The sequence below is a fragment of the Cheilinus undulatus genome, linkage group 7 (assembly GCF_018320785.1).
Source record: "Cheilinus undulatus linkage group 7, ASM1832078v1, whole genome shotgun sequence".
Taxonomy (NCBI): Eukaryota; Metazoa; Chordata; class Actinopteri; order Labriformes; family Labridae; genus Cheilinus; species Cheilinus undulatus.
Window position 1 is genome coordinate 37,409,874 of NC_054871.1, and position 26,731 is coordinate 37,436,604.

General features: G+C 38.6%; 2 protein-coding genes across 4 annotated transcripts in view; both read left to right on the top strand.

Moving 5' to 3' along the window:
- The first annotated feature begins 683 nt into the window (after positions 1-683).
- Positions 684-15,291, top strand: scp2b (sterol carrier protein 2b). The gene is made up of 5 exons (XM_041791714.1): positions 684-839; positions 1,542-1,632; positions 5,868-5,997; positions 7,260-7,339; positions 14,612-15,291. The coding sequence occupies exons 1-5, from the start codon at positions 817-819 to the stop codon at positions 14,705-14,707; spliced, it is 420 nt and encodes a 139-aa protein (XP_041647648.1). The 5' UTR covers positions 684-816; the 3' UTR covers positions 14,708-15,291.
- Positions 15,292-25,417: 10,126 nt separating this feature from the next.
- Positions 25,418-26,731, top strand: part of podn (podocan) — a 32,784-nt gene continuing 31,470 nt past the window's right edge. For all 3 annotated transcript variants that reach the window (XR_005992068.1, XM_041790579.1, XM_041790580.1), the window contains exons 1-2: positions 25,418-25,570; positions 26,242-26,321. The gene's annotated coding sequence lies outside the window, so the exon portion shown is untranslated. The remainder of the gene's footprint in view (positions 25,571-26,241; positions 26,322-26,731) is intronic.

Below are 26,731 nucleotides of genomic sequence, written 5' to 3' on the forward strand. Positions count from 1 at the left end.
TTTTAAACCAATTATTTTGTATTTTACCTCATAGTTTGACCTTGTAGACTCACAATTCAAAGTTTTGAATCATATTTTGACTTTCATTTTCATGATTACAAATTTTATTTCATATTTTGACCTTTTAAACTCATTATTTTGAATTCTTTTTAATATATTTGCCGTTAAAAAACACTATTTTTCAATTTCAATGTCATATTTTGACCTGTTTGAACTACTACATTTACCTTTTTCAGATTGTGAGCCTTTAAACTTCTCTTTTTTAACATTTTAAATGTCAAATTGTTAATCATCAGTGCTAAGTTTTTATTTATTTATTTTTTCCATATTTTATTTCCAGTGAAAATGAGGTGGACAGTTTATGGTTAAAACGGTGACCCTTTTAGGCCCCTTAGGTTAGTCATGAATCCAAAATCCGGCCCCTGCTGTGATTGAGTTTGACACCCCTGCATTAGATGCATGACTGACCATGTTTGTTTTTCCATCCAGTTTCCATAAAGATGGATTTTTTTTTAACTTACTATGACTCCACAGTGGGACATTATGGGGGCTAAAATTATGTTTGCATGTAGGAGTTGTTGGTAGAGAGCAGACAGTCTATCAGTCAAAGTATGAGTTCAATGTTAAAAGGCATTCAGAGACATTCACGGTACTCTCGTTGAGTTATCTGGCATCGACTCGTTGAGTCTGGAGGTTCAGGACGCTCGGATGAAAGGCGGAAGTGTAGTTAGCCATAGATATCTACACGGGCTAACCTATATCATTTAGGTACTGTTTAACCTGAAGCACTGTTTGTCCTAACGTTATCGCGGCAAAATGCCTGAATTACAGACACGAAGGTAAGGAGACTAGCTATGCATTGTACGGTGTTGTAATGAGTCGTTAAATGTTATGTTTTTGAACAATTCATCGAGGTTAACCTTGTTGTTCATGGGTAACATCAAGTTAGCTGTGAAATATCCTGATGATTGATGCTAAGTTATCGTCTGTATGCTACCTGTAGCACCTTGACACTGTACAAGACTTAAGATAGCGTAATAACGCCAATAATTACGGTCAAATTAGCCTTTAATTATGTGTTAAAACTTCGTTGAACTGTGATAATGACACATTAATCTTCGCTGTCCTTACCGTCAGATGTATTTGGGCTCATATTGCATGTCTCTATTCTGACACTTTGTAATGGAGAACCAGATCCTAAAGATGTTAGATGGCTGATTGTTTACATTTACTGAAAGCAAGGCAGTGAGCTGTCAATTGAAGAGGCAAGACTCTTTAATGGACCTTGTTTTAATAGCGGGGGCGCTAATCTAGGGGGCTTTGTTTAGCTGTGCACCTCTGAGTTGAAGACTAATTGGTGGTATTCTTGTGCTATAATGGGGTATTAACAAAGGTAGACAAACACTATGCTCCAGCAGCATTAAGGAGGAATAAGTGTGCTTGTACAAGAGGAAAAAAAATCAGACCGAATAATTGTTGTGTTTTGTAACCATGCATTTGTGTCACTTCTTTTCTCATTTCTATACCTTCTCCGCATCAAGGATTCAAGCCATTGAAACCAGTGCCAGTGATGGACTGGAGGGCTTCAAAGCACATGCTGTGTTCCAGGAAATCAACAAAAAGCTCCAAGAGGTGATTACATGTCTTATAATTGAAACTTATTTTGTAAAAACTTGACATTAAAAAATACATTCAGTGATCACTGTCCAGCACCTTTCCAACTGCACATTTACACATTTATCAAAGGTTGTTTGCACTGTTCCCCCACACCCACCCACACACAATTCAACTAGTGATGCACGATAAGTATTTTTTGAGCTGATACCGCTAATATCCTACTTCTGATGACCACTAATCGATAAGACCTGACCATTTTTTTTCAGCTGTTGATTTTAAATATAATTTTATTTGAGGTTTTAATGCACATCTGGGGTTAAGCGGGGTTAATAAATAGTGGGCAGAGATATTTATAACCCATCAATGACTGACAACTCATGTTTGCATAAAAAACAAATAACAGTTCAGACTTTACAACTGTTGATACTTTTTAAAAAATTCTGTACCAAAGTACATCAAATTTATAAATCAAATACTTTAATTTTAAATATTCAAATCTGACATTTCAATAAACTACACAAGAACTCAGCTGAAATATGTAAAATCAGGCATATTTCTCCTGTTCAAAAGCGAGTAATAAAAAAGTAGGGCATTGTATAGTAAAAACATTATGGAGCTAAAATCCAGTTGCTTATTTCTTTGTACATAAAACACACCTAGGTAAATGATAACATTTGGAGTTTGGAGGGCAACTGTAATTATTTTTGTCAGAACCTAAAGACATCCTTTGTCGTTATCTAATCCACATTTAAAAAGCCAAAGCTTTAAAGGTCAACATGCTCTTCTGCATATCTTGATTGTGACCACTGGTTATTTGGAGTACTTTTGCCTTTTTATCAACTTGAACCAGTCTGGTCATTCTCCTCTGGCCCAGAGACCGCAGCTCAATGTATATTTTCTCTTTCTAAGATCATTCTTTGTGAACTCTAGAGATGGTTGTCAATGGAAATCCCAGTTGATCAGCAGCTTTTTTAAATACTCAGACCAGCCCATCTGACACCAACAACCATGGCACATCAGAGTTAGTTAATTCACCTTTCTTCCCCATTCTGATCCTTGTATTGAACTTCAGCAGGCCGTCTTGACCACTTCTTCACTCCTACATGCATCAGTTGCTGTCTTGTGATTGGCTGATTAGATTTTTATATTAAAGAGCAGTTGAACAGGTATATCTAGAAAAAAATAATACTTTAGCCGGTTACACACCACTGTGCAGTAACTACCCTGAAAACCGCCTCTCTGCTGGAGGAGTCCCCCGAAATGCCGAGCGTTTTTTAAAGCGGCTGCTACCGCCATGGTACGAGGCAGCAATGATGTAGAGGTGCTTCGGTGAACGTCACAGCAGAGCCCGACCACAAGTCCATCACAACCCCCCCTCCCCAAAAACACGTAGAGTATCTCACAATCTCTGTATATTAACATGTATAATGTACTATAAAACAAAGGGAAAAATACAGTCCCGTCATCAAAATAATTCCCCCTAGAAAATACATTTCAGTGGTTGTTCTACAGTTTTTCTTCTGGTTGTCTTTGTATGACGGTAGAGCTGTGTTGTAGAGCTCAGGATATTCTGACACCAACATTATGAGCTCCTCCATTGTTTGCTTTGACCCGCGAAGCCTGCTATTTCTGGGTTCTCTCCCTCCTTCGATGTAATTGGCTGCTGCCAGGTGGCTGCCACCAGAAAGTTCAACACGCTGAACTCCGAGCGGCAGGGCAACATCTGTGCCCGCTCATGTGGGCAGCAACCTCTTCTGGGTCCTACCGCTGTAGTTAAAACTGCTTCCCGTCTGCCGCCCTTCCCTTATTAAAATGACTGGAGGCGGCGAGTTGCCGCGCGGCGGTGTGAAAAGGGCTTTAGTGTTATAGTTCCCACTTTGGTCTGTGCTTTATTTGTATTTATAGGTTAAGTAGTTCTCACATGAGACAGTTTCATATCTTTGGTTTATCTGCATGTTGCACAATTGTATACATGACTGTTTATGGAGATCACTCTACTAGTGAAATAACATCAATATTCATGTAGGAGGTAGTGACCCAATCTACTGAAAACACTGGGACACAAATAGAAGCAAAAAAAAACAACTTCCATCTTTTCTAGTATGCCAAAGTGGGACATCAGATTCCCTTACTAAAGACAAGCTCTGATTTGAGTATTTGGAATCTGTCTCACGAGTTGCCTGACATATTACATTAAAACCATCTCTATAAGTATCCATGCTGCTCTCGTGCTGCCCTCTGCCATTGTTGACAAATCCTTCTTATTACATAGACAGCCCATCCAAGAGCTTCAGATGAATCTGGTATAAAAATATTTGAGGAAACCATTTGTTCGATTGAGTCAGCATAAGATAAACATTATTTTTGTGCAATAAAACGAGACTGTGGAATCGATCCAAATGTGCCAAGACATATATCGTCAGCAGATACAAATACACAGACTTTGAAGATGGCATATAAAAGAATGAAATTATTTTAAATCTCGATTTTAATTTCTCTTTAGCTGCTGTGTTTGTCAGAATTTTAAAGGAAATTAATTTAATGTCTTTAATCTGTAAAAATTATTAAAAGTGATCAAATAGACACTTATGGGCTTTGGATATATGGATGGATTTATACTGTGTGGGGAAATTCACGTTGTGGCATTGACCAATAGTTTTCAGTTTTTGATGCCAGACAATGCGGTGTAGCTGAGCCTGAGGTCAACAGGTCAGCGGTACAACAAGAGTAGATAAGGTTTATCTGAATCGTAGTTCTCTAACAACTTACAGTGAACTGATCAACTGCCTTTATTCCTACAAGGTTACCTACACATGGTTGGTTCTGTGTTTTTCAAATACCCCAAAATTGCTAACATTTTAGTTTATCGATACTGCTATCGAGTCGCACAGGCTCTGTGACATAACGTCATTTTAAGATATAACTGGTGTAAAAAATACACCAGTTCTTGTGAGAGGAACATAAACTAAAAGCACATCAGTATTGTGCATCAAATTAAACCACCTTCAACTGTCGGCTTGAGGAAAAACGACTCCACTTGTGAGTTTCATGCAATCATATCTGCCCACACTGGGAGTAACATGCACTCTCTTCAGCTGCTTCAGAACAGTTTTCCTCTTCAGCTGCTCAGATAAATGCTGAAGAGTGCTCCAAAACTTTGTAGCATGTCCTGTTTGTTAAAAGTAACTACCTTGGTATGGGTTTGCGATTGTTACCGGTGGGGTTTGCCAGTGTATCGAATGGCTTCTGCCGTGTTAGCTAGTAGCTCAGATGATGCTGACTGGCCTTGGCATCAATTTTATTCACTGTGAAGTTCCACCATTAACAATCTACGGCAGCGGTAGCCTGTCAGCTCAAGAGAAGCGCATGCGCACAACGCCATTTTGTCTTTTCGCTGTGATTGGCCCTTCATGAATGTGACCGACTGAACATTCCTCCAGTTACCTTCCGAGAATTTTTTGAAAAGTCCTTCCCTCCCCAAACACTTTCTATGGGAGCTTTCCCAGATGAGTGGGAAGTATATCCATGGAGGTATGAAACAGTCTATCTGGGTTGTCAGGCTACCTATGAACATTATTAATGTTAAACCTGATTCACTTCAGTTAACGTACACGTCTGGCAGGGGTATTGATGAGGCTCTTGCCACACCTGTGAACATGATTTTAACTCGCCCTTGAGGGTGCAAAAACTTTTGTGCTATTATTTTTTATTGATTTTCTATTCCTGGGGTTTAAGGAATGGATTGTATGGCTCTACTGGTTTTAAAGCACATTGCCCCTTAGGGGATAGTGAAGATATCTTTGATCCTTGATGAACAAAAGCTAGTCTGTAAACTGGCAGAGGTTGACAACAGAGGTCAATGAAGAAAATGGTTTCCCACATTGGTGAAAATAAGTGAAAGGAATACGTGTGATAAGAGGTGAAATGGGCACCAGATTGCAGAACAAAATTACATTAATCCTGCACTTTATCTTTTCAGACACATTTTATCTTCCTCAGTCAATAAGATATCCTAGCGTATCATTTTATGGTTGGCTGGCAATATACCAGTTAATCTAACCATATTGTAAGTTGCCCTGCTATTACATCCCCTGCCAAAGGCTGAACAGTTCCAAATTTGTAAAATCTATTCTCAAAAAAATCTCTTAGACCACAAAAGAAATACAACATTGCATGCCTAGTTTGGACATGTTGCTGCTAAACATTTGGTTGCCACTGCAGTTTGAATAGAAATTGATGTTTCTTTACAGGATGGAGAGCAGTTTGTGAAAAAGATCGGTGGAGTGTTTGCCTTCAAAGTTAAAGATGGACCAAATGGGCAGGAGGCAACTTGGTATGTTGATGTGAAGAACGGCAACGGCTGCGTTCACAATGACACAGGTGAGGAAAACCCTGTGTTCTGTCATATGACAGTGCAAACCTATAGAACCATGTTATTTGGTTAATATTCAACTTTGGATGAGTGTAAAGTTCAAGGCCTGTATGACTGTTTTTTCACTTTATCTTTGGTGAATGTAATACTTTCCCAAGAAAATACCTCTACATCAGTGATTCCCAACCTGTGGTATTGCAAGTGGGCTGCCAAATCATTTCCAAAATAGTATTTTTTTTTTTGGGGGGGGGTAATCATATTAAAATAGAAATATACAGAATAGTGTTTTAAATGTTAAAACTTAAGCAAATGAGAGATAGGAACTTTTGTTGTTATCTCAAGGTTATTGTGTGGACAGCTCCTTGAAAACTGTAATACTGAAGGTGTTGTAACATGTTACAGTTGCTGTGTTAGTGACTGTGGAGCTTCCAACATGTTTCTCCTGTATTCAGTAGGGATGCACCGATACCGATCCTGGTATCAGGTATCGGCCCGATCCAGCCCCTCAAAGCTGGATCGGGTATTGGTGGGAAAGGGCCGATCCGTGGTGCCGATCCAGGCAACCAGCTCTAAGCCTTTTTTACAAGGTTGTTTGCACTATTTTCTCTCAGAGTTGTCACTTTGTTTACAGTATGTGGTTAAAAACACTTGTGTAATACAGTTTTGTACTGGGATGTTACCTCTGATGCACTTTCTTTGTTTTTTGCTGCATTACCAGTCTACAGGGTATAAAAGTTTACAACTGAATAGTAATTTCTGTAAGTTCTGAAGCATTGTTTTTACCAAACTGCTGGTAAACATTTAAACACGTCATAGTTTAAATAAATGTCAACTTCAGTAATCTATATGTACTCATTTTTTGCCTTTTACCGAAAAAAAATTACCAGTCTTGTCTTACAGTAGGGCATGCAGGTTATTCTTGAAACACTGGTATCGGATCAGTATCGGTATCGGTCGATACCCAAAGCCCAGGTATCGGAATCGGTACTGAGACCAGAAAAGATGGATCGGTGCATCCCTAGTATTCAGTTCAGTCCTTTATGTTCAATCGTCAATAAAGAAAAGTGCCCCGAGAACACATTATATGGCCTCCATATTTATGGGGTCGGAGGTGGGCCGCGAAAATATTTGAGACTTAAAAGTGGGCCCTGAGTTGGAAAAGGTTGGGAACCACTGCTCTACATATTAAGCATATTTCAGCAAGCAAACATCCCTGAGATGTATATTCTATGTCTACATCAATCTTGGTTTCCATTTCTCTTCCCTGCAGCTAAGAAAGCAGATTGCACTATTTCCATGTCGGACACAGACTTGTTGGCCTTGATGACTGGGAAGATGAACCCACAGACTGTGAGTATTTCATCTGGGTGGGTTTTTTTTGTCTTTTAATTGAAATCTTCTGATTCAGAGAAGACAAAAGTCTGTTAATTTCCCTGGTCTTTTACATTCAGATGTATTAGAGTATTATCATTACTCTTATCTCATCCTCAATATCTACTGTCAGTCAAACAATGGCGGCAATGTCCACTGGTTTCACAACCCTCTTGGCTTCTCTGTTATCTTATCACACAGGAATAGCTGTTTGCCTTTCATTGGGCAGCTCTGAGCCATAAAATTTAATCAGGAATACAAATGAACGGAGAAATGTAATTGTTTAAAGGTTGATGTTTTGTCTTTGATACAAGCAGGCCTGCCCACAGACTAGGTGGCGCCCCTGAAAAATCCAGAAAATGGACCCTCCCCAGTTTGGATTTTTGATGATATCAATGCATGTGTGTTGGATTAGCATCCTGGCTAACAGCTACATCATTTTGGAGCTGAAAAGTGTGTCAAGCTATTATTGGGTTCTGATGTTGGAATGATTAATTTGTGATTCTTTGAACCACTTCCACCACTTTTTCCACTCATTATTGCCAAATCTTTTCGCCACTTTTAACCAATTTTTAAAATGTCCATAGGACATTATGACTGGAAGAATTCATGTTTTTTCTCTGTTGTAGCTAAAAAACAATATCCTTGGTGTAACATGAGAGTAGACACACAAGTTACTAAAGTTATGAAGTCGTGGTAGTTGCTTGTGGAAGTAAATAACAAATTTCTAACCACTGAAGAAAGTAGAAGTGCTGACTGCCCATCCACCTGGAGGTGTAATTATTGACAGTCTTTAAAGACTGAACATTCAGTGTTGGTCTATAGAAATCCATAAAAAGTGAAACACTGACCTTGACTGGAGACTTGAAAGAGCTGTTAATAGGTGAACTCTGATTTTTTGTGCTCATCTTTGAAAGTGAAAATCTGCATAGAAAAGAGCAAACATAGTTTAAAGTTACAATACTCTGTATTGTTTCAGCGTGTAAAAAAGCATGCAACTTTCTTTTAACCCACACTGCAAAATTGGAGGGATGAAAAGTAAGAAAAAACGTCATGTTCTTGTAGGCCAGTGGTTTCCAACGTAGGGTCCAGGTTGTTTAAAAAAAAAAAAAAAAATCATGAATAGAAGATGATATACTAGGACAACCCTAAAATATATTTTAAAAAAACAATAATGAGTATATATTTATTTTTAGAAAAAAAAAAAAAAGTCAAAAATTTTGAGAGAAAAAGTAGACATTTTTGAGGTTATAGAGTTGTATATTAAGAAAAAAAGGAATTTCCAAGTTTAAAAAATTGTAAATTTTGACATTATGGACCCTAAAATCTCAAGTCATAAATTTGCAACATTGTACAGTCAGGAATTCACAAGAAACCAGACTGAAAACACTGGTTGGATAACACTAGTTTACAGAAACATCTCCTCTAAGTCCAGATGATAACAGTAATGATATTATTCAGGGCTAAAACCCCAAGTACTCCCTTAATGCTTCGTCCCAGTGAGAAGTATCATTTCATAAGGCTCTCAACTGCAGGAAAACTCCTTTATATGGTCTGATTTTCTTTCATGCAATCAGCGGTTTTGGCTTTATGATCTCAAAAATTACACTTTTTTGTTCTCAAAAATAAACAGCATTTAAAGAAGAAAATGACATGCTATTTCTTGTAAATTAACGACTCTTTAAACTTAAAGATTTGGAGTATTTCTGGAAAAGTAACAGATCCTCCTTTTTTAGGCTGGCCCTTACATGCTGTTGTAATACTGGATCCTTTATACATAGATCCTTTGGCAAGCAACTGTGAAGTTAGTAGGCCTATTATGTTGGGATATTTCAATGAAAACAACTTAAAGTGAGTCCAGGGAGGCTTAGCTTTTCTTAGATAGGAGTATGGGGGGTCCCCATAGAAAAAAGGCTGGGAACCACTGGCGCAGGCAGCTATTACTGCCAGTTGTAAAATACTGAGAATCGATGGAACATGAGACAAACAGTGGACTTTCTGACTAGTACGTTTAATTTAAATATTCACCATCATAGATAATAATGTTTAGTTAATAAAAAAGACACTTTAAGTATGTTTAGATTAAATCCATGTATGAAAGGCAGTAGATGAATGTAAGATCCAAGACATTAGCATGCTTTTTTACACTACATGGTTCTATAGTGTGTTTTTTTTTTTTTTACAGCTTGACGTCAGTCTAAATCTAGGGTCTGATGAAGTTGTGTCGGGGCCTCCTGACATTTTCCTGCAGTTTATGTCATCATAGGAGTCCCGTCCAAAGTTCTCCTACAAATGGAACAGCTTTATTTGCCAGTTGGATATGGTATTAAGATGATATTGTGTCAGCACCTTGGTGAAACTCAGACAAAATGCTACACTTTGTCATTAGAGTCTGAAAGTGCCAATTTGAAGCCCTCTGCCAAGAGGACATAAAGTGGTTGCTGTGCAGGGGGAAAACATAAAACAGATTTCCAGTAAGTAGCCTCAAAGAAAGAGACATGACAAAATAAGATGTTTTTGTGTGCATTAAAGGGCCCGGTATTTAATATTTTTAGCTTTTTTGGCATTAAAAATTCTCTTTATGTTATCTTCAGCATATACAATGGAGGAAACAAACAGTTTTGATCCAACTTAAAAATCATGCGTGCATAATGAGAGAAAAATTTGTGGTTGGGGATGTCTGATAAGAAAAGATTGTTTGGTCGAAAAGCTTGTGTCTGACCAAGATCACTCTGGACAGCAAGCCCCCCCCCCCACCAATCTAGAGAGACGTGCTGCTGGAGACGGAGGAGCAATGCAGCTCTGGGACATACAGGTAGAGAAGCACACAAAGAGCCACAGAGTGGGATATTTTCTCATATTTTTACAGCAGCAATGCTCAGAAACAACAGATGAAACAACAGATCTTCAACTAGTCACAAAGTTTCAGGCTGTTTGTATTGAAGTGGCGCTGTTCTACAGACGGACAAGAAAGCAGAGGTTATAAAAGACGATGTCTGCTGGTCATTAAGTCCCGACAAGTGAATTTTTTCCCTCTCACCACCATTCATAAACGCTGCATGCTGTCTGCTTTATGCTCATAAATGACACGGCGCAGGCTGGATCAAGTGATCCTGTTAATAGTTACATTTTTAAATGAATATAAAACAATGATCTGAGGTTATTTTGTAGGCTGTATAAGTTTAAAGAGTTACTATGCTGGGACCACAGAGATTAAATGCAGGTGCACCTGAAAGTCTCTGAATTAATTAGTATGTAATTAATTAATTAATTAGTATGACATGATGAGCCTTAAAAATGTATTAATGCTTCAAAAGGCTTCTTAAGTTCATTTTAGGATCATTTAGAGTACCAAGCAGGTGCAGTAAGGAACCTGTATGGATTAAACTGGTCCCCAACGAGGTGACTTTTTTTTTATTGTTTCTTTTTTTTCTTTTTTTCTTTTTTTTTTTTTTTGATTGATTGGTTGGTGCCTGGGTGAGATTTTGGTTTACCAAGTTTTTCTTTGGTTGACTACAGCCCTAGAAGATACACTCTCCTGTGTGCAGGTTTTAGCTGGTTATGAAACAGACTGGAATCATTGCCACAGCTTCTTCATGGCTTATAACAGAAATAGAGACTATACAGATATGGACAAAATTGTTGGTACACTTTCATTAAAGAAAGAAAACCCCACAATGGTCGCTGAATCAGATTGAAACTGACAAAAGTAATAATAAGTAAAAATTTACTGAAAATGAACTGCTTATATAAAGGGTGAAAGTAGTCAGTGTGCTGTTTGGCATCATGGTGTGTACCAACCTTAATGTAGACACCAGAAACCTAAGGAGGGAGTTGTCCCAGAAGATTAGAAAGAAATAGACAAGCATTTTGAAGGTAAAGGCTGTAAGACCGCCTCCAAGCAGCCCGATGTTCCTGTGACTACAGCTGCACATGTTATTCAGAAGTTTAAGGTCCACGGGACTGTACATTTTTTACATGCCAAAGATTCAACGTTTGTTAACAATTTAAAATAAAAGATTAAGTAAGAGAAGGATTCAATTGTTGGTCATAAAACAGGACTAAGAAATTTACATGATAGTGATGCCACTGACACTAATTGGATATGTGGATTCATTTATTTGAATAATGTCTTAATAGCAAAAATAAATGAATCACACCAAAACAATGTTCTACCGAGTCCACCTGCAAAATAACAACCATAAAATGTCCAGTTCTTTCAGGTTATGCCCCTATAGGCTGACACATACAATGATTCCTGCACCTAAAGAGAACCACTTGGAGCTTTGGGTTTATGCATAACAAGAGTCAAGGCTTCCCCGCATACTCAGTTCATGAAATACTCTGGTATACAAATTATAAGGGAATGACAGCTCAGGAAACCTTTGCAAATTGGAACTTTTCACAGTGTTCTGAGAGTGAATTTGTTTTATTTTTGTGAGCTGTAATCATCATGATTTAAACAAAAAGAGGTCTTGAAATGTTTCAGTTTTAATGAGAAGAATCTAGAATTTATTAACTTTATAAAGTAAGTCATAGGGAAAAACACACCTTTTACATGATATTCTAATGATTGTATTAATTATTCAATTTTAATTGTATTTTTTATTTTAATTGATTAGCTGGCGTGTTATACACATCCCTGGAAAGCATTGCTTTTTTACACTGAATACTTTTCTTGATTGTTTCTATTAGAGCTGTCCCCATAACTGCAGCCCAATAGTTGGCTGTTATTTTAAAGCCTGAACTACAATTCAGAGTTGTTTTAATGACATGAATTTGAACAGATGAGAGCTTAAAGGGCTCAACACAGTGGCATGTAACAGACATGGCCTATTTTTGGCTTATTTTTTCCTCTATTGTTATTAAACTTTTAGAAACAAACTGGTGAGACACAAACAGATTTCATCACCATAAACAGACACTGAAGTTTATTTTGGTGGAATCACAAAAGCATATGAACACCTGCTGCTTGAATTAGTCACTCGAACACTGAATGTGTTTTATGGAAGTGTAATCAGGCCCTGATTTGAGTAATGTCTGTTTTTTTTCCTAATCTATAATTGAAGAGGCTGGTGCTGTTTTTAGAAATCAGTCTGCTTTTTAAGTAAACTTGTCCTCACTAGGAAGGAATTTTGGACTCTTGGACCTGCTTTGTTGATTTTTGTTTGTTGGCAGGAAGAAAAAGGTTTAAAAGAGTTTAAATAAGCAAAGCCGCCCATAAGGGGGGAAAAGGTGAGAGCTTTGGGGGCCCATGGAGGGCAGCAAAATTATGGTCAATTGTAAAGTTAGACTGTGATAACCATGTTTTATTTATAACCTGAATGATAACCCCTCTTATCAAAGCAACAAAACATGAATTTAATTTATTTATGCTGTAGTTCAATATAACTCTTTCAAAATGTAAACCCCTTTTATTAAAACAGAGATACCTTTTTATTGTTGATGTAAACAATCTGGGTGGATGAACAGAACTATTAGGAAAGTAATGTCAGAAATTGTAGCTAAAAAACTGAAAAGCTTTATAGTGAATCATTGAAAAATTGTGAAAAGAGACAAAAATCATTGAAAAGTGGCAAGACAGGGTAAATAATAGAAAAAAAAAGGGCAAAAATAGGCGAAAAGTGGCAAAAAAATATTGACAAAAAGTGCCAAAAACAAGGCAGAAAGTGGCAAAAACCTGCTAAAGTGGCAAAATCTTCCAAAAGGATGGTGCCAAAATGAGTAGAAAAAGTGCAAAAACAGGATTAAAGTGGCAAAAAAGTTAAAAAGTGGCCAAAAATGGGCAGAACCTGCTAAAGAAGGCAAAAATTTGCAAAAAGATATTCCAGAAATTGCCAAAAAAGTAGCTAATAATGGCAACATGATAGAACGGGCAAAAATTTTTGCAAATTTGAGCAAAAAGTGGTTAAAGAAGTGGCAGAATTGGTTGAGGAACAGGCAAAATGGGATTTAGGGTCAAAGATTATGAGAATTCCACGAGAAGTGGCAAAATGCATTAAAAATCCCCAAAAAAGTTGACAGATAGCAGCAAGAAATGGGCAGAAAGTGTCAAAAACAGGCGAAAGGAAGTGGCAAAAATGGGTTTAATGTAGCAAGAATGGACAATAAGTGGCAAAAAAGCAGCTAAGATGGCAAAATGGTGCAAAAAGATTTTGCAGAAATGGGAGAAAAGGGACAACAAGTTTTAAAAAGTGACTAATTGGTGAAAAAGGTTGACAAATAGAATTAAAGTGGCAACAAAAGGGCAGAAAGTGGCCCAAAAGTGGCAAAAATTGGCAAAAGCAGCAAAACGTGGTTAAAAAAAGGCAAGATGTGGCAATAATGGAGGAAAAAAAGTGTTTAAAAAGGACCACAGATACTTCACAACATCAGAACTCAATGATAGTTTGACACACTTTTTAGCTCCAAAATGAGGTAACTGTTAGCCAGGATGCTAGCACCAATGCTACTGATCCAGCACACATGCATTGATATCATCCAAAATCAAAACGGGGGGCCCACTCTCTGGGTTTATCAGGGTCTCAGCACTGTCTGTGGGCAGGCCAGCAAATAAGAATCAGGCTCTCTTTTTTTATTCATTTTTTTTTCAGAGAAGGAAAAAACAGACCTTTTATGTTGTAGTTAAGTCATTTTTATCTACAGATTTTTCTTCCATTCCCATATCACAATGGGCAACAAAATGTTACAATCAGTCATGCTTACAGTCCATTTACAGTGATCTAAATGCATCAGAAATCCACAGCTTAGCCATCATTGAACTGTGAATGTGTCATGAAAGATACCTATGCATGCTCCAAGAACAAATTAAAGCTTTTCCTTTTTTTTTTTTTTAAACCAACTTCAAGCAGAAATTTAGACAGAAAAAAACAATGAAACTCATGAAAAGGCTAAATTTTTCCCCCTGAGACCTGAGGTAACAGTGAAAGAATTTCTGTTCTCTCACAGTGGTTGGATAATTACCTCCTGATCTGATTTACCCTTTCATCCCTCACTCTCTCTCTTTTTTGCACTCCAGTCCACTTACATTCATTCCTCTGACCCTCCCCACTCTGCGCCTGTGTGTCATGCAGTTTCCTGACATTTCATAAGCTGTTGTTGATGTTGCCCCACTTTCCCTGGGTTGAGTTAATCTCTCACGTTAACTCCTTTAACCAGCAGCATGTAGTTCTCTCTGCAACAGGCTGAAAGCGTACTTCACATTCAGGGACTGTTTGGATGATGGTGTGTTTTTTTCACTCTGATTCACAGGCATTTTTCCAGGGCAAGCTGAAGATCACAGGGAACATGGGATTGGCCATGAAGCTCCAAAACCTGCAGCTGCAGCCGGGCAAAGCCAAGCTGTAGAAGAGACATCGGAGCTAGAGGAATAACTGAATAGAGCTAATCACAAAGAAATTAACATTAAGTTTGGTTGCAGATAAATCTGAAAAGTCTGTAAACATTGTTGACACTGGACTGAACCACTTTATCTACTAGCGACCTCACTGACTGACTGACTGATCAGGGGATTAGTCAGCAGGACTGCTACTTTAGCTGCAGAGTACGATAGATGGACAGAAAAAGATTCTATAATCATGTCCTCTCAGTACACTGGTGTACTGTGTCAACTGGAGAGCTCCCTACTAATCCATTTAATGTCCCTTTTTCAATAACTTCCTGTTGGTAATGAAATCTTACATTGAGGGTATTTTTTTTAACATCTCTAGCGCAGATTGATCTAATTTTCCACAATCATGGACTCGACAGTCAAAGTGCCTCCTTGTCTCTGACTCACACGTTGCTGAAAGGTTAAGAGCAAACACCAGAGAATTGTTTTTCACCACGGCCACCCAGCATTTAAACAACGGTTGTAATTTTTCTGCAGTGCTATCTTTATTGTATGAATCTCCTGCAAGATTTCTACTAAATAAATGTCCTTGCAATGTTCACTGGGTGGTCTTGACTCCAGTCTGTTTTCTTGAGCAGTAATTGTATGAAGCCCAACCTCTGCTAATAGCGTTCTTAATGTTTCTAATCACTTTGAAGACATAAACTTCAGAGCAGGGCGGCTTATCTGTTAAAACACATAAAACCAGATGTAAAACCATGAACGCTCTGTTTCATGTATAATGGCGCCTCTGAACTTTAATGATCAAATGGTAATGGCCAGTTTATGGATGTTAGGATGGAAATATTGGCCAGATGTCCAAACATAACCTTTAGTGTTTATTCAGTCTGAAACGGTAGACGTTAAACTCACAGCATCACACTCCTCTCAGCTGCACAGGAAATTAAAACACACAAATGAGTCTTCTTGCACAATTAAGTAGTCTTTTGTGAGGTTGTGTTACTGTGACCTTCCACATTAATGGCCCTCTGTTCAGACGTGACGGTGTTTGGATGTCACTGTCAGAGCTGGCTGGGTCGGTGTATGTTCCCACTTTTGGAGGACCTTGCACTTTTCCGACTCTGCAGCGACCTGGTTCCAGACTGCCACGCTGTAGTTTTTCCTTTGTACACGGAGGAGCATGGCTGAAAGACAAATCTGTTAACTAGCTCTGACCCAGATTCCACTGCAGCTTTGGCTTGGCTCGAATAGTTTTCTGGGTCTTACTCTGCAGACACAGTAGAGTTATTTAATTGGTCACGAAGGACTGCCTTTGTGTTTATATAACTTTTAGGAAAATTTAATGTCTTATTTCATAATTTTTTTCTTATTTTACCTCAAAACATATGAGTAGAATTATGTCATAAATGCTTCTAATGTTTAATACAGAAAGAAAAGATTCTATTTTTATCATCCACTGTCCTCCAAATAGATTTAAACTCAGAAGGACTCCACAGATTCATAGGATTAGCATATCATGAAGGGAAAATGACATCAATTACAGATCAGTGTTCATTTTGACAGCTATTTTTAGTTTTAGTCTCAGTCTTTAGATTCAGTGCCTTTTAGTTTTAGTCACATTTATTAATTTCTACCCCCCATAAAAAGTCCTCACATTTTATTCTTAACTTTTAGTCCTCACTTTTATTCTCTTGCCTGAATCTGGTACCAAATCGTAGTACTATGCTCTATGCACTCTGCAAACCTGGGATCCCTGCTTTCTACAGCTAAGAAGCAGAATAGCTACGAATGAATCATATTTTGACCATTTTACCCCCAGTTGAGAAATATCACAAACTTTGAATGTACGATGAAAACTAAATAACGTCTGGATCTAGTTCAAGGGTCCTCAAATGGTGGCCCATGGGCCACTTCCGGCCCACCGTTAGGTGTCATCTGGCCCATGAGACATTCGGGAAAAAAGATTGAAATTTTAAAAAATATATTAATTTTTAATTTTCTGTCTTTAATAAATGTTGGCCCCCAGGGAAAAACTAATTGAGGACCCCTGGTCTAGTTTCATCTTGAGGAAAACTTAACTTACTTTTAGTCTGGTTTAGTTATCAAAGATCTACTTTTGGCTAGTCTTAGTCTAGTCTTTCTCATGGTAAAAGGCCTTCGTTGAACATATTAAGTCATAGTTTTAGCTGATGGAATGAACACTGTTCTCCTTGATGTCAACTTGGAGGCAGTGTTTGTGAGAAGCCTTTCAGTCACTCCTATGACGGTGCTGATTTGAGGCTAAATTGACTAATTTAGATGTGAAAATTTTGCTGTTTCTGCATTGGCCCCAGGCCACAATAGCTTGTGTTCAGTGGGAGAAATAATGCCCCAATCAAGCTGGAAAACGTCTTGTAGTGTCATTACGGCAGAAGTCTACAATATAATAATCAATCAGTACATCTAAAACTCCATCAAACCACTAAACACCCACACAAGAGCACCCCAGCACAACCCCACACATGGCCAAACTTGTTGGTAAAGAAAGAAAACCCACAGTGGTCACTGAAATGACTTGAAACTGGCGAACGTAATGATAAATTAAAATTAACTGAAAAGAATCTGATGAAAATCAGACATTACTCTTGAACTGTGGTTCAGCAGAATCATTTTAAAAAACAAACTAATGAAACAAGCCTGGACGAAACGCTGGCCGCTGCCAAACCGCATCACTTCCTGTTAATCAGAAAGCTCCAAACAGGAAGTCAAAAGCGTAGAGTATCTGGTACTTTCAAAATACAACACAATGCATGGACTCCTAAACATAAATTGGGAGGTTAACTTTCTGCTTTGTTCTTGCCAGAGGAGACCCACCTCACCACAGATCGCTCAAGAGTCACTGCAGCTCTGTCATATTGTCAAATATTTAACATTTAAAAGCGCAGTTTAACTATGTGGACCAAAACAGACACTTTTAAAGTGTTAAATTCAACCTCATGAGTATAATTAATACTGTCTCTGTTGTGATGTATATTTAACACTCTTAAAGAGGCATGACTTTACCTGAACAACCTGGTTGGGGATCTGTTCTCTTGTTGATCAAGATCATGTACATCTCCTCAGTAGCTACTCAGTACTTTAAGTAAACTTTAAATTAAATGCTTTTTACTTTTATTTGAGTAGAACTATACTACTTAAGTAAGTTTCAACCAGAGTAACAGAACTTTTACTTTAACTTTTTACTTGAATATATGTACTTTTTTCACCTGTGCACTCAATCGCAATGAAGAGGTCAGCCGCTGCATGTGGCCCCCAGTCTGCCACTTGCCTGGCCCTTTATTAAATGCTTTATTTAGATTAGATGTAACTGTTTTTTTCTCATCATAGAGCAGGGTTGCTTTTTGTGTTAACAGCAGCAGAGAAATGACAGTGCACACAATCCAATTGTTGTTCGGTTTTAGATGTTGATTGCAATAGCCAAATGTTCCTCAGACATCCTGCTTTCTGTAAGACATTGTGGTCTATATTAACAGAGGGACCCTTGAATAATTTGATGTATTGTGTTTACATCATCTTCTGTCCCTGTTTGTTCTTTCACTCTGAAAAGGACTGAATGTTTGTTGTTACTTGAGTTATGTAACAAAGCGGTGATTCAGCCTGTATACAGGTCATCACTGACCGCAGGAATCATTATCTGAAGCAGAATGTGCTCTGATGTATGCGTCCAAAAACCAAGAGGCATGTTTGGAAGATAACCAGGGTGGTGTGGTTCAGTTACACCCTTTAAAAGTATCTCTATTGGTGCAACAAAACAGTCACACGTATTCATGTTTGAAGAAAGACTGCATGCTGTGACACCTCTTGTTTTGAGTCAGGGAGCAGACTTGAACTTTAAGCTTTGCTTTGTGGTGCAAACTACACACCATTTCTTGAAGCTGCTCTGCAGAAAAAAAGATTTCAGAAGAATAACATTAAAAGCACTAGTGTATAAAATACTGACATCTGTGTGCATAGTCAGCAGGAAATATCCCAGCTGCAGTTGATAGATTGTGTAAACTAAACATTTGTATGCTTAGATGGCTCACACATTTATAAACAGCTGTGCTTGTTTTCTACTATAAACTGAAATCAGAAGTCCCAAGCTGACCTTATAACAGCGAACATGATTCTGGCAGTTTTGTTTAGTGTCCTCGATAATGTCATGTAACATGAGGAGCAACCTGTTTGAATCTGTTGTAAAAGTTGGAAGGCTACTTTTTCGTGATAGTTGTCTGCACATGTTCCACCGAATCAGTGGAAACTTATTAAACCATCATGTAGCAGTGTCCAGAGTTTGTCTGAAGGGAAAAAAGCCTGCCAAAAATATGATGAGTAATAACGAGAGCACGGATTGGAGTGTTTGTTCCCATTTGAAGGAGGTCTCTCTCTCCCTCTCTCAGCCTGAAAACAGCAGCTCAGCAGGCATGTGATTAGTAAGTGAGACTCCTAAAACCCCACAGACTCCGAACCACAAGTGACCCAGAATCCTTAACTTCAGTCCAAACATCCATCACTGTTTTCATTCTAGTCTGAAGTTGGTGGCTTCTATCCCAGCACAAATGCCTTCCTTTCTAGAAGATTCAATGTGATGACCCAGTATTGGGTAAGTCCATGAACTTGATTAAACACTTTCATGCACTTTCATCTTGAAAAGCTTAGATAGATTACTGGAGGAATTACCTAAAAAAGGAGCAGAATCTGTAGATGTCCCTTGAATGACCTTCACTCACTTTGTCACTGAGTGAGATTAAAGATGATGTTTACACCTCTATATTTAATGGAGAGGGATTACAGGGCTGTGAACTTCAGAATTTTTCTCAGGTTTAGAGAGAATAACAAAGTCTTTTTCTCCAAACATTTGCACAATCAACAGTTAAATACCAGCTGCTTTTTAGGAAGTTATTAGAAAGAATTACGGGAACCGTCGTATGTGAGAAAAGGAAAGCCAAGAAAGAGTTTGGCCCAGTGTTCAGTCTTTCTTTTTACCTTTTTTTAAACCCCTTTAATTAAATTCATTTCTCTGTTGTAAAATACAGAGTATGAAAAATAATAGGGGCTTATTTGGGTTGAAGCCAGGACCTGCAGAAGCACTTAAAGGTCTGTTAGCTGTGTAGATTGTATAGGTTTTATTAGGACTTAATTTCATGTGTGTGGGTGACTTGCATTTATACAAACCCTTATTCTGAAAAGTTGTGACATTATGTAAAATGTGAATAATAACAGAACATAATGATTTGAAAATCCTTTTCAACGTATATTCAATAGAAAACAGCACAGAGACAATATAGTTAATGTTAAAATTGATAAACTTTCTTACTTTTCAAAAATACAGGAGAATGAGTCTCACGTCCGGTGCAAGAGGTCACAGGTTTGGATGCTGAGTGAACCCCCAAATTATGTTACGTTCCCATCTATGGGGTAGGTACATAACAAAACTAGAAAAACACCCTAGCCTTAGCCCTATCTCCCAATAGTAAAGAATCCTTAAAAAAATTCCTGGACAGTGATAGGGATCACTCCCAAAATCTAACCAGTTCTTCCTTATGCCGTTTCTGACATTTCCTGAAAATTTCATCAAAATCCATTGAGAACTTTTTGAGTTATGTTGCTAACAAAGTAACAAACTAACTAACTAATAAACCCACCTGATCACATAACCATAAACCTTGGCGGAGGTAATAAGAGAAGAAAGAAAAGGTGTTTCCTTCCAGGTCCCCAAACTAGCATAGGCTACTTGGTCAGATGCAAAATCAAATGACACTCAGTGTTAGTTCATGCAGGACACGGTAGTCCTACGCCCAGCCATGATCAGCTTACAGCACAATTATGGCCTCCCAGCTCCCACAGCCAATCACAGCTCTTTCTCTCAACACGGTGGTGTATTTAAATATGACATACTTCTCACTAATCCCTGCTTGCATTAATGCTGATGCACGATGCTGCTGCTGCAGCTAGCAAAGCTTAACCTCCTCCACCCGAGCCTCCTCCTTTATAGCATACAGCTTGTGGCACCCTGTTGTTGAGATTCGTGCCTCTATGGATTAATTGCTTTCGAACTAATTTTATTGTATTCAGTTTGAATTACCATTAATGTATCCATCTATATGGGGGTTTTTAGCCAAAGTCAAAACATGCTGCTTAACTAACCCAGGGAGCATCTTTTGAGCAGAGCCTTCACTGCCACGTAAAACTGTGATAACATGGCAGGACAGTGTTCCTGAATGAACAAAAATTTATTTACTGATACTTAACAAAAAGGTTTCTTTCAACAATTCAAACAAAAGACTGTGGTACAAACTAAAGCAATAGTTGCTCTGAAAAAGGAGAATTATTCCCCCCCAATAAAACACAATAACCAATACACCAACTAAGATGAGTATGATTTACAAAGAGTCTAACAGAGTTGCCCAAATTACCAATAATCCACATAAACAAAATTTACAAAACACAAACTAATGTTTGTTGGCCGAGAACAAACAAAGTGCTGCAGTCAGAGATGGCACTGAGCAACTGTATTGGAAGAATTGATGATTCACCCGAGGAACCAGATTAACCCGGACCTTGCATGCCACTTCGCCAGGCCCGACTTAACCAACCAAACAAATGTCCACCTGCTGAAATGTACCGAGATCGCATACAGATGACTGACAGCACAGCAGACAGAAAGACACGAGACAAACAAAGCTGGACACACAGATGACTCACTCACACACTAAAACAGAACACGAGCAAAGACTAACACGGCGAGCTATCAACTTTATGTGTACAATATTATCCAGAACAAAATAGGATGGGGCAAGGAAACACAAGGAAAGCTGTGGAAAGCTCAAGAAACATGGGAAATTCTACAGGTAAATAGGTGAAATGGTAATAGGCAATAGTACCATGACTGGGTACAAAAGGAGAGCGATCAAAAGTGTTTCAAGGTTCTCTGTTTTGTTAAAGACTGTATTGGCAAATGGTCCCCCAGTTTATGAAGAACATTCCTCCATGTACAATGTGAAAAACTGAGAGATTTTTCCAACAACAGACCATTATACCATCAAAAGATTCCCGGACAATTCCCTGCATGTAAGGGGCACAGCCAAAAAAAAAAAAAAAACAGCATTGAATACCTGTGACAGACGATCTCTCAGGCGACACTGCATTAAAAACTGGCATCAGTCTGTAATGGATGTTACAATGATGGCACGGTAACACATCAGAAACCATTATCAGCTAACACAGAGCGTCACTGCATCTAATGTAAGACCAAGCCATGCCAACATCAAAGCATGACTGACTTCTTAAACTAAGCATAAAATCGTGAGACTTGTGTTTGGTGAATTATTTCATTGTTGCTTCTTAGCAGAAAATCTCATGTTATTGGAAAGCCTGTTTATTTCTCTTTGAAATGGTGCCACATTTTTAAGGACCATGCATTTTTGACATGTGCAGCAGAGCTGAGTATGTGGGTTGCATCCATGAAAACACTGCCAAGTCTCTGACCGCTTGGATTGCGTGGTTGTATCCATTGTGCCAGAGAATTGTCTGCCACATCATGAGATTTTACATATTCAATCAGCATCAATTGGCTTTGTGCCAACAGATTCATACATTTTTATAAGGCTGGCACATGCATGATAAATGTGGTAGGCCTACTTTAATTTATCACTTATCGCTGAATGATTGGGACACAAAAAGAACATGCTTGAAAACAGGGGCTTGTGTATTTTGCAACAGTCTATGTTTTTACTTATTTCTGTCCAAAAAAAAATCACCACAGTGCTGGGATTTATTGTTTTCTATTTCTGGCAGACGACTTCTCCAATCTTGGAAAAATTCTCTGGTTTATTATAATTGTAAAATCAGATTAAAATGGTCCAACACTGAAGATACCAATTTGCTATGCTTGAAAATTAACATCCCTTCTCTAGTAACAGTAGTGTAAAGTGCAGACACCAAAACTTTGACACTTTCTACAAAGTGATGCCAATTAAAAAATATGTAATGCGAAATAAGTGCCAAAATAAATATCCAGCCTCTTTAAATATTTAATAGATGCCCCCTATGACTACAGTCACAGCACTGAGTCTGTGTGGATACACGATCATCTGGACACTGCAATTTTACTCCATTCTTCTTTGCAAAACTGCTCAAGCTCTGTCAGGTTGCATGAAGATCAGGCATGAACAACCCCTTTCAAGCTCAGCCACAAATTCTCTATTGGACTGAGGCCTGAGCTTTGACTCGGTCACTCCACTCATTCACCTTGTTGTTTTTAAACCATTTCTGTGTAGTTTTTGCTGTATGCTTTGGGTCATTGTGTTACTGGAAAATAAATCCCACACATCATAGCTCTCTTGCTGACTAAATAAGATTGTCCTCCAGGATTTTCCTGTATTTCACCAAATTAATTTTACCTTCTACCTTTAGAGGCTGCTGAAAAGCATCCCCACAGCATGACGCTGCCACCACCTGCTGTGCAGTGTTGGGCATCTACCAAGCATAAAGTCTTGTCTGATGGCCAAAAGGCACCATTTTGGTTTCATCAGACCAAAGAACTTTCTTTCCATTGACCATGGAGTCTCCCACATGCTTTTTGGTGAACTCATGTCCAGATTAAATATGAGTTTTCTACAACGGTGACTTTCTCTTTGCCATTCTCCTATAAAGCTTTGAATGGTGAAGAACCTGGCAACAGTTGTTGTATGCAGAGTCTCCTCCATCTCAGCTGCTGAAGCTTGTAACTCCTTCAGAGTAGTTATAGGTGTCTTGGCGGCCTCTCACTTTAGTCTCCTTCTTGCACTGTCCCTCAGTTTGTGAGTGTGGCCTGATCTAAGCAGATTTACACGTGTGTCATGTTCCTTCCAGCACATACCTGTAAATATACACATTTATGACAATGCATATTGAATACAATAAAATTAGTTAAAAAGCAATTAATACATAGAAGCGTAAAACTGAATATGATGGTGCAACAGCTTTATGCTATAAAGGAGGTGGGTGGGGTGGAGCAGCAGCAGTGGTGTGGTGCATCAGCATTAATGCAAGCAGGGATTGGTAAGAAGGGTGTTGTATGTAAATGAACCACTGTTTTGAGAGAAAGAGCTGTGATTGGCTGTGGGGGCTGGGAGGAGATAATTGGGATCAGCCGGGCATATGACTTCAGTGTCCTGTATGAAATGAAATGAAGCCAGCGAGTTAGTTCTGCCAGTAATCTCAAGCACAATCATTCACACCTGACATGCAAACTAGTGGGCTATTTAAGCTGCAAGATTTCCTTTCTCTACCTCTGCTGCATCGCTGCACCTAGATCAATGCTGTGCTCTCGCTTTCAACCCACCTCCACCCCAGCATCCACCTGTTGGCTCCGACTGGGGGGTCAAAGCTGTTATATTACCACTCCTCAAATTCTGTATGTAAAATCTGTGAGGAGTGATTAAGTCGGAGCCTGACGCCAAACATATTATGTTGCATAATAAATGGCTAGACAAACTTCAGCGTGAGATTATTGGCTGAACTAACACTAAGCTTAATTTTGGGGGCTTTTGTCTTTATTAGAAAGATAGGACAGTGGACAGAAATGGAATCAAGGATGAGAGAGTGGAGAGTGACATGCAGTGAAGAGCCACAGGCCCTGATTTGAGCCCTGGGCCACCTGCATGTATGGGGTACAGAGTAACTGTACTTTAACTGTACATTTTACTTGAGTACAACAGTCATGCACTTCTTCTGCCCCTGTTTGTAAGTGATAAATAGCTTTTTTCCATCATTTTTTGTTTACTGTAATCTCATTCTGATGCCATTCTGTGGTATTTTAATGCTCTTATCGTGAGAAATTATCCAACTCTGTGAAGCTCTTTGTGAATGACTGGTGCGCTAAATAAAATTACCTTACCTTCACTTGAAAAATGAGGCTTTGAATCTTGCTAACACAGAGAATGAAGAAAGAATTTTTCTAAGTGGGTTTGAAATGATAAAAATAAGGACTCTTTACATCAAATAATATCCTTCAACCCAAGTAGATGAATCATGTAAGAAATGTTGCATTCAAGCTTGAAGTTAAGTGAACTGTGCTAATGCATAGTAATGGCTGCAGCTGTCTACACACACTGTCTATGGGGAGATTGCTTTATTGAAAAAAGCCTGATCCTAAAACACATGGGACATTAGATCACATCCTGTCTCCCCTCTTTGGCAGGCTATTCTTCCACATTTTTATTTATTACTTGGATATTTTGGACAACATATCTCTCTTATGCCCGAATGGAATTCATATGAGAACATGTTGACACTTAACAAATCAAGGCTTGTTTATCGAGGTTGATAACATCTTTTATCAATAATCTCCAGCACTTCAGTGTTTTAAGATCCAGTTTACATTGGATAACAACACTGTGTAAGCTGTCCAAGATAAACCGGGCATATCTGTTTGAAGTAATCAAGCCTCTTATTCAAGTCTGTGATTATAATCTTACTAGAGTCATGGGGGATTGGAATGGTTTTGTTTAAATCCAAGGGAAAACTTACCAAACTTTACCACTTTAAGCTAAAACAACACAAAGTGATTGAGTTAAAGCTGAACAGACCTGCTAAGTCGAGAGGAAAAAAATTAATTCTTGGAATCAAAAATGAAAAAAGGAAAGAATTCGTGTCTTTGGCTCTCATTCAGGTTGAAGCAGTTTCTCTTACTCACTCCCTTCCTTTTCACACACGCCTGTTCTCCTTCCTTTCCTAACTTTCCCTCTCCCACTCCCACTATCTCTCACATCTGGAGGGTAGCTGGAGTGGCTGTGTGACTCTTCAAATGCTATGGGACTGCGTGTGTTTGGACTGGACGTCAGACTTCAGAGCCTTTCAGCAGACACCGATCACAAGGGGTAAAGTAGCGAACCAGAGTGCTGCTTTTGCAGACTTTGCTGCTGCATGTTTTATAGCTGGCTGTAATGTTTGTGGGGAAATACGGCAGAGCTTTAAGCGTCAGCGTTATTCATCCATGCATGACAACACTGGCATGTGTGTTTCAGACTATCCAGACTACTTAGCAGTGCAGTAAAGCCACATGACAACCTCTGCTCTGCCAAGAGAGAGCATGAAAACAATATGATGGCTCTTAAAATGCTCAACAGCTCTGATGGTAAACACTATTTTACTGCAGAAGATGAGAGCACTGTTGACTTTGTGGAGGTTTAAAGTTCTCTCCGACCTGTGCATACTCTTGAGTTTTTATTCTCTCCAAGGTTGACAGTGTAAAATCGCACAAGATGTTAGTTTTTCATTCTGTGGGTGTGTGCATGCTGCTGCTTGAGCTCACATGTGTATTTTTTCTGATGACTGTATGCTTGAGCAATCAGAAAAAAGCTTGATGGCTTTCAGTTTGTCTTGACTTCACTATTCAGTTGGTTGTTTCTATTGACATTTGTTGAATGAAATCAGCTGACAGAAACACTGTTTCTGTTGGAGTTGTCAAACTTACTAATGCAAATGCTTGTGTGATATGCAAAGATAGCAGGCTACCATGTGAGATGCTTATATTCATCTTTCATTTCAGTCCTTACAATTGGTGAGACGTGACGCTCTACACCCAGAAGAGAGAGAAGAAAAAGACAGCTTTCTATTGTTGTCGTTCTGGTGTGTATACAATTCAATCCTCCCCTCTCTGCATATATTATTTTTTTTAGATATACTCAAAGTTATTATTTTATTCACCTGTCAAAACTGCTCTGTAGGGACAGACCACTGTCATGCTATCAAAACAACAAACTGCTTTCAGCCAGGGATGGGCAACTGCTGAGCAAAGAGCAGCATCTATCCTCACTTATTATGACACGAGAGTCACATTAATTCATAGCTTTTCCATTTAGTCCCTAACCTGACACACCAGATCGACAGTTTCATATGTCAGTTGCATGGATTTATTTCACGTTCATCTGGGAAAGCTCCCTTAAATGTGTTTGGGGAGGGCAGTACTTTCAAAAAATTCTCAGAAGGGCCAATCGGAGCAACAAAACCAAATGACATGTGCTTTTCTTGAGCTGACA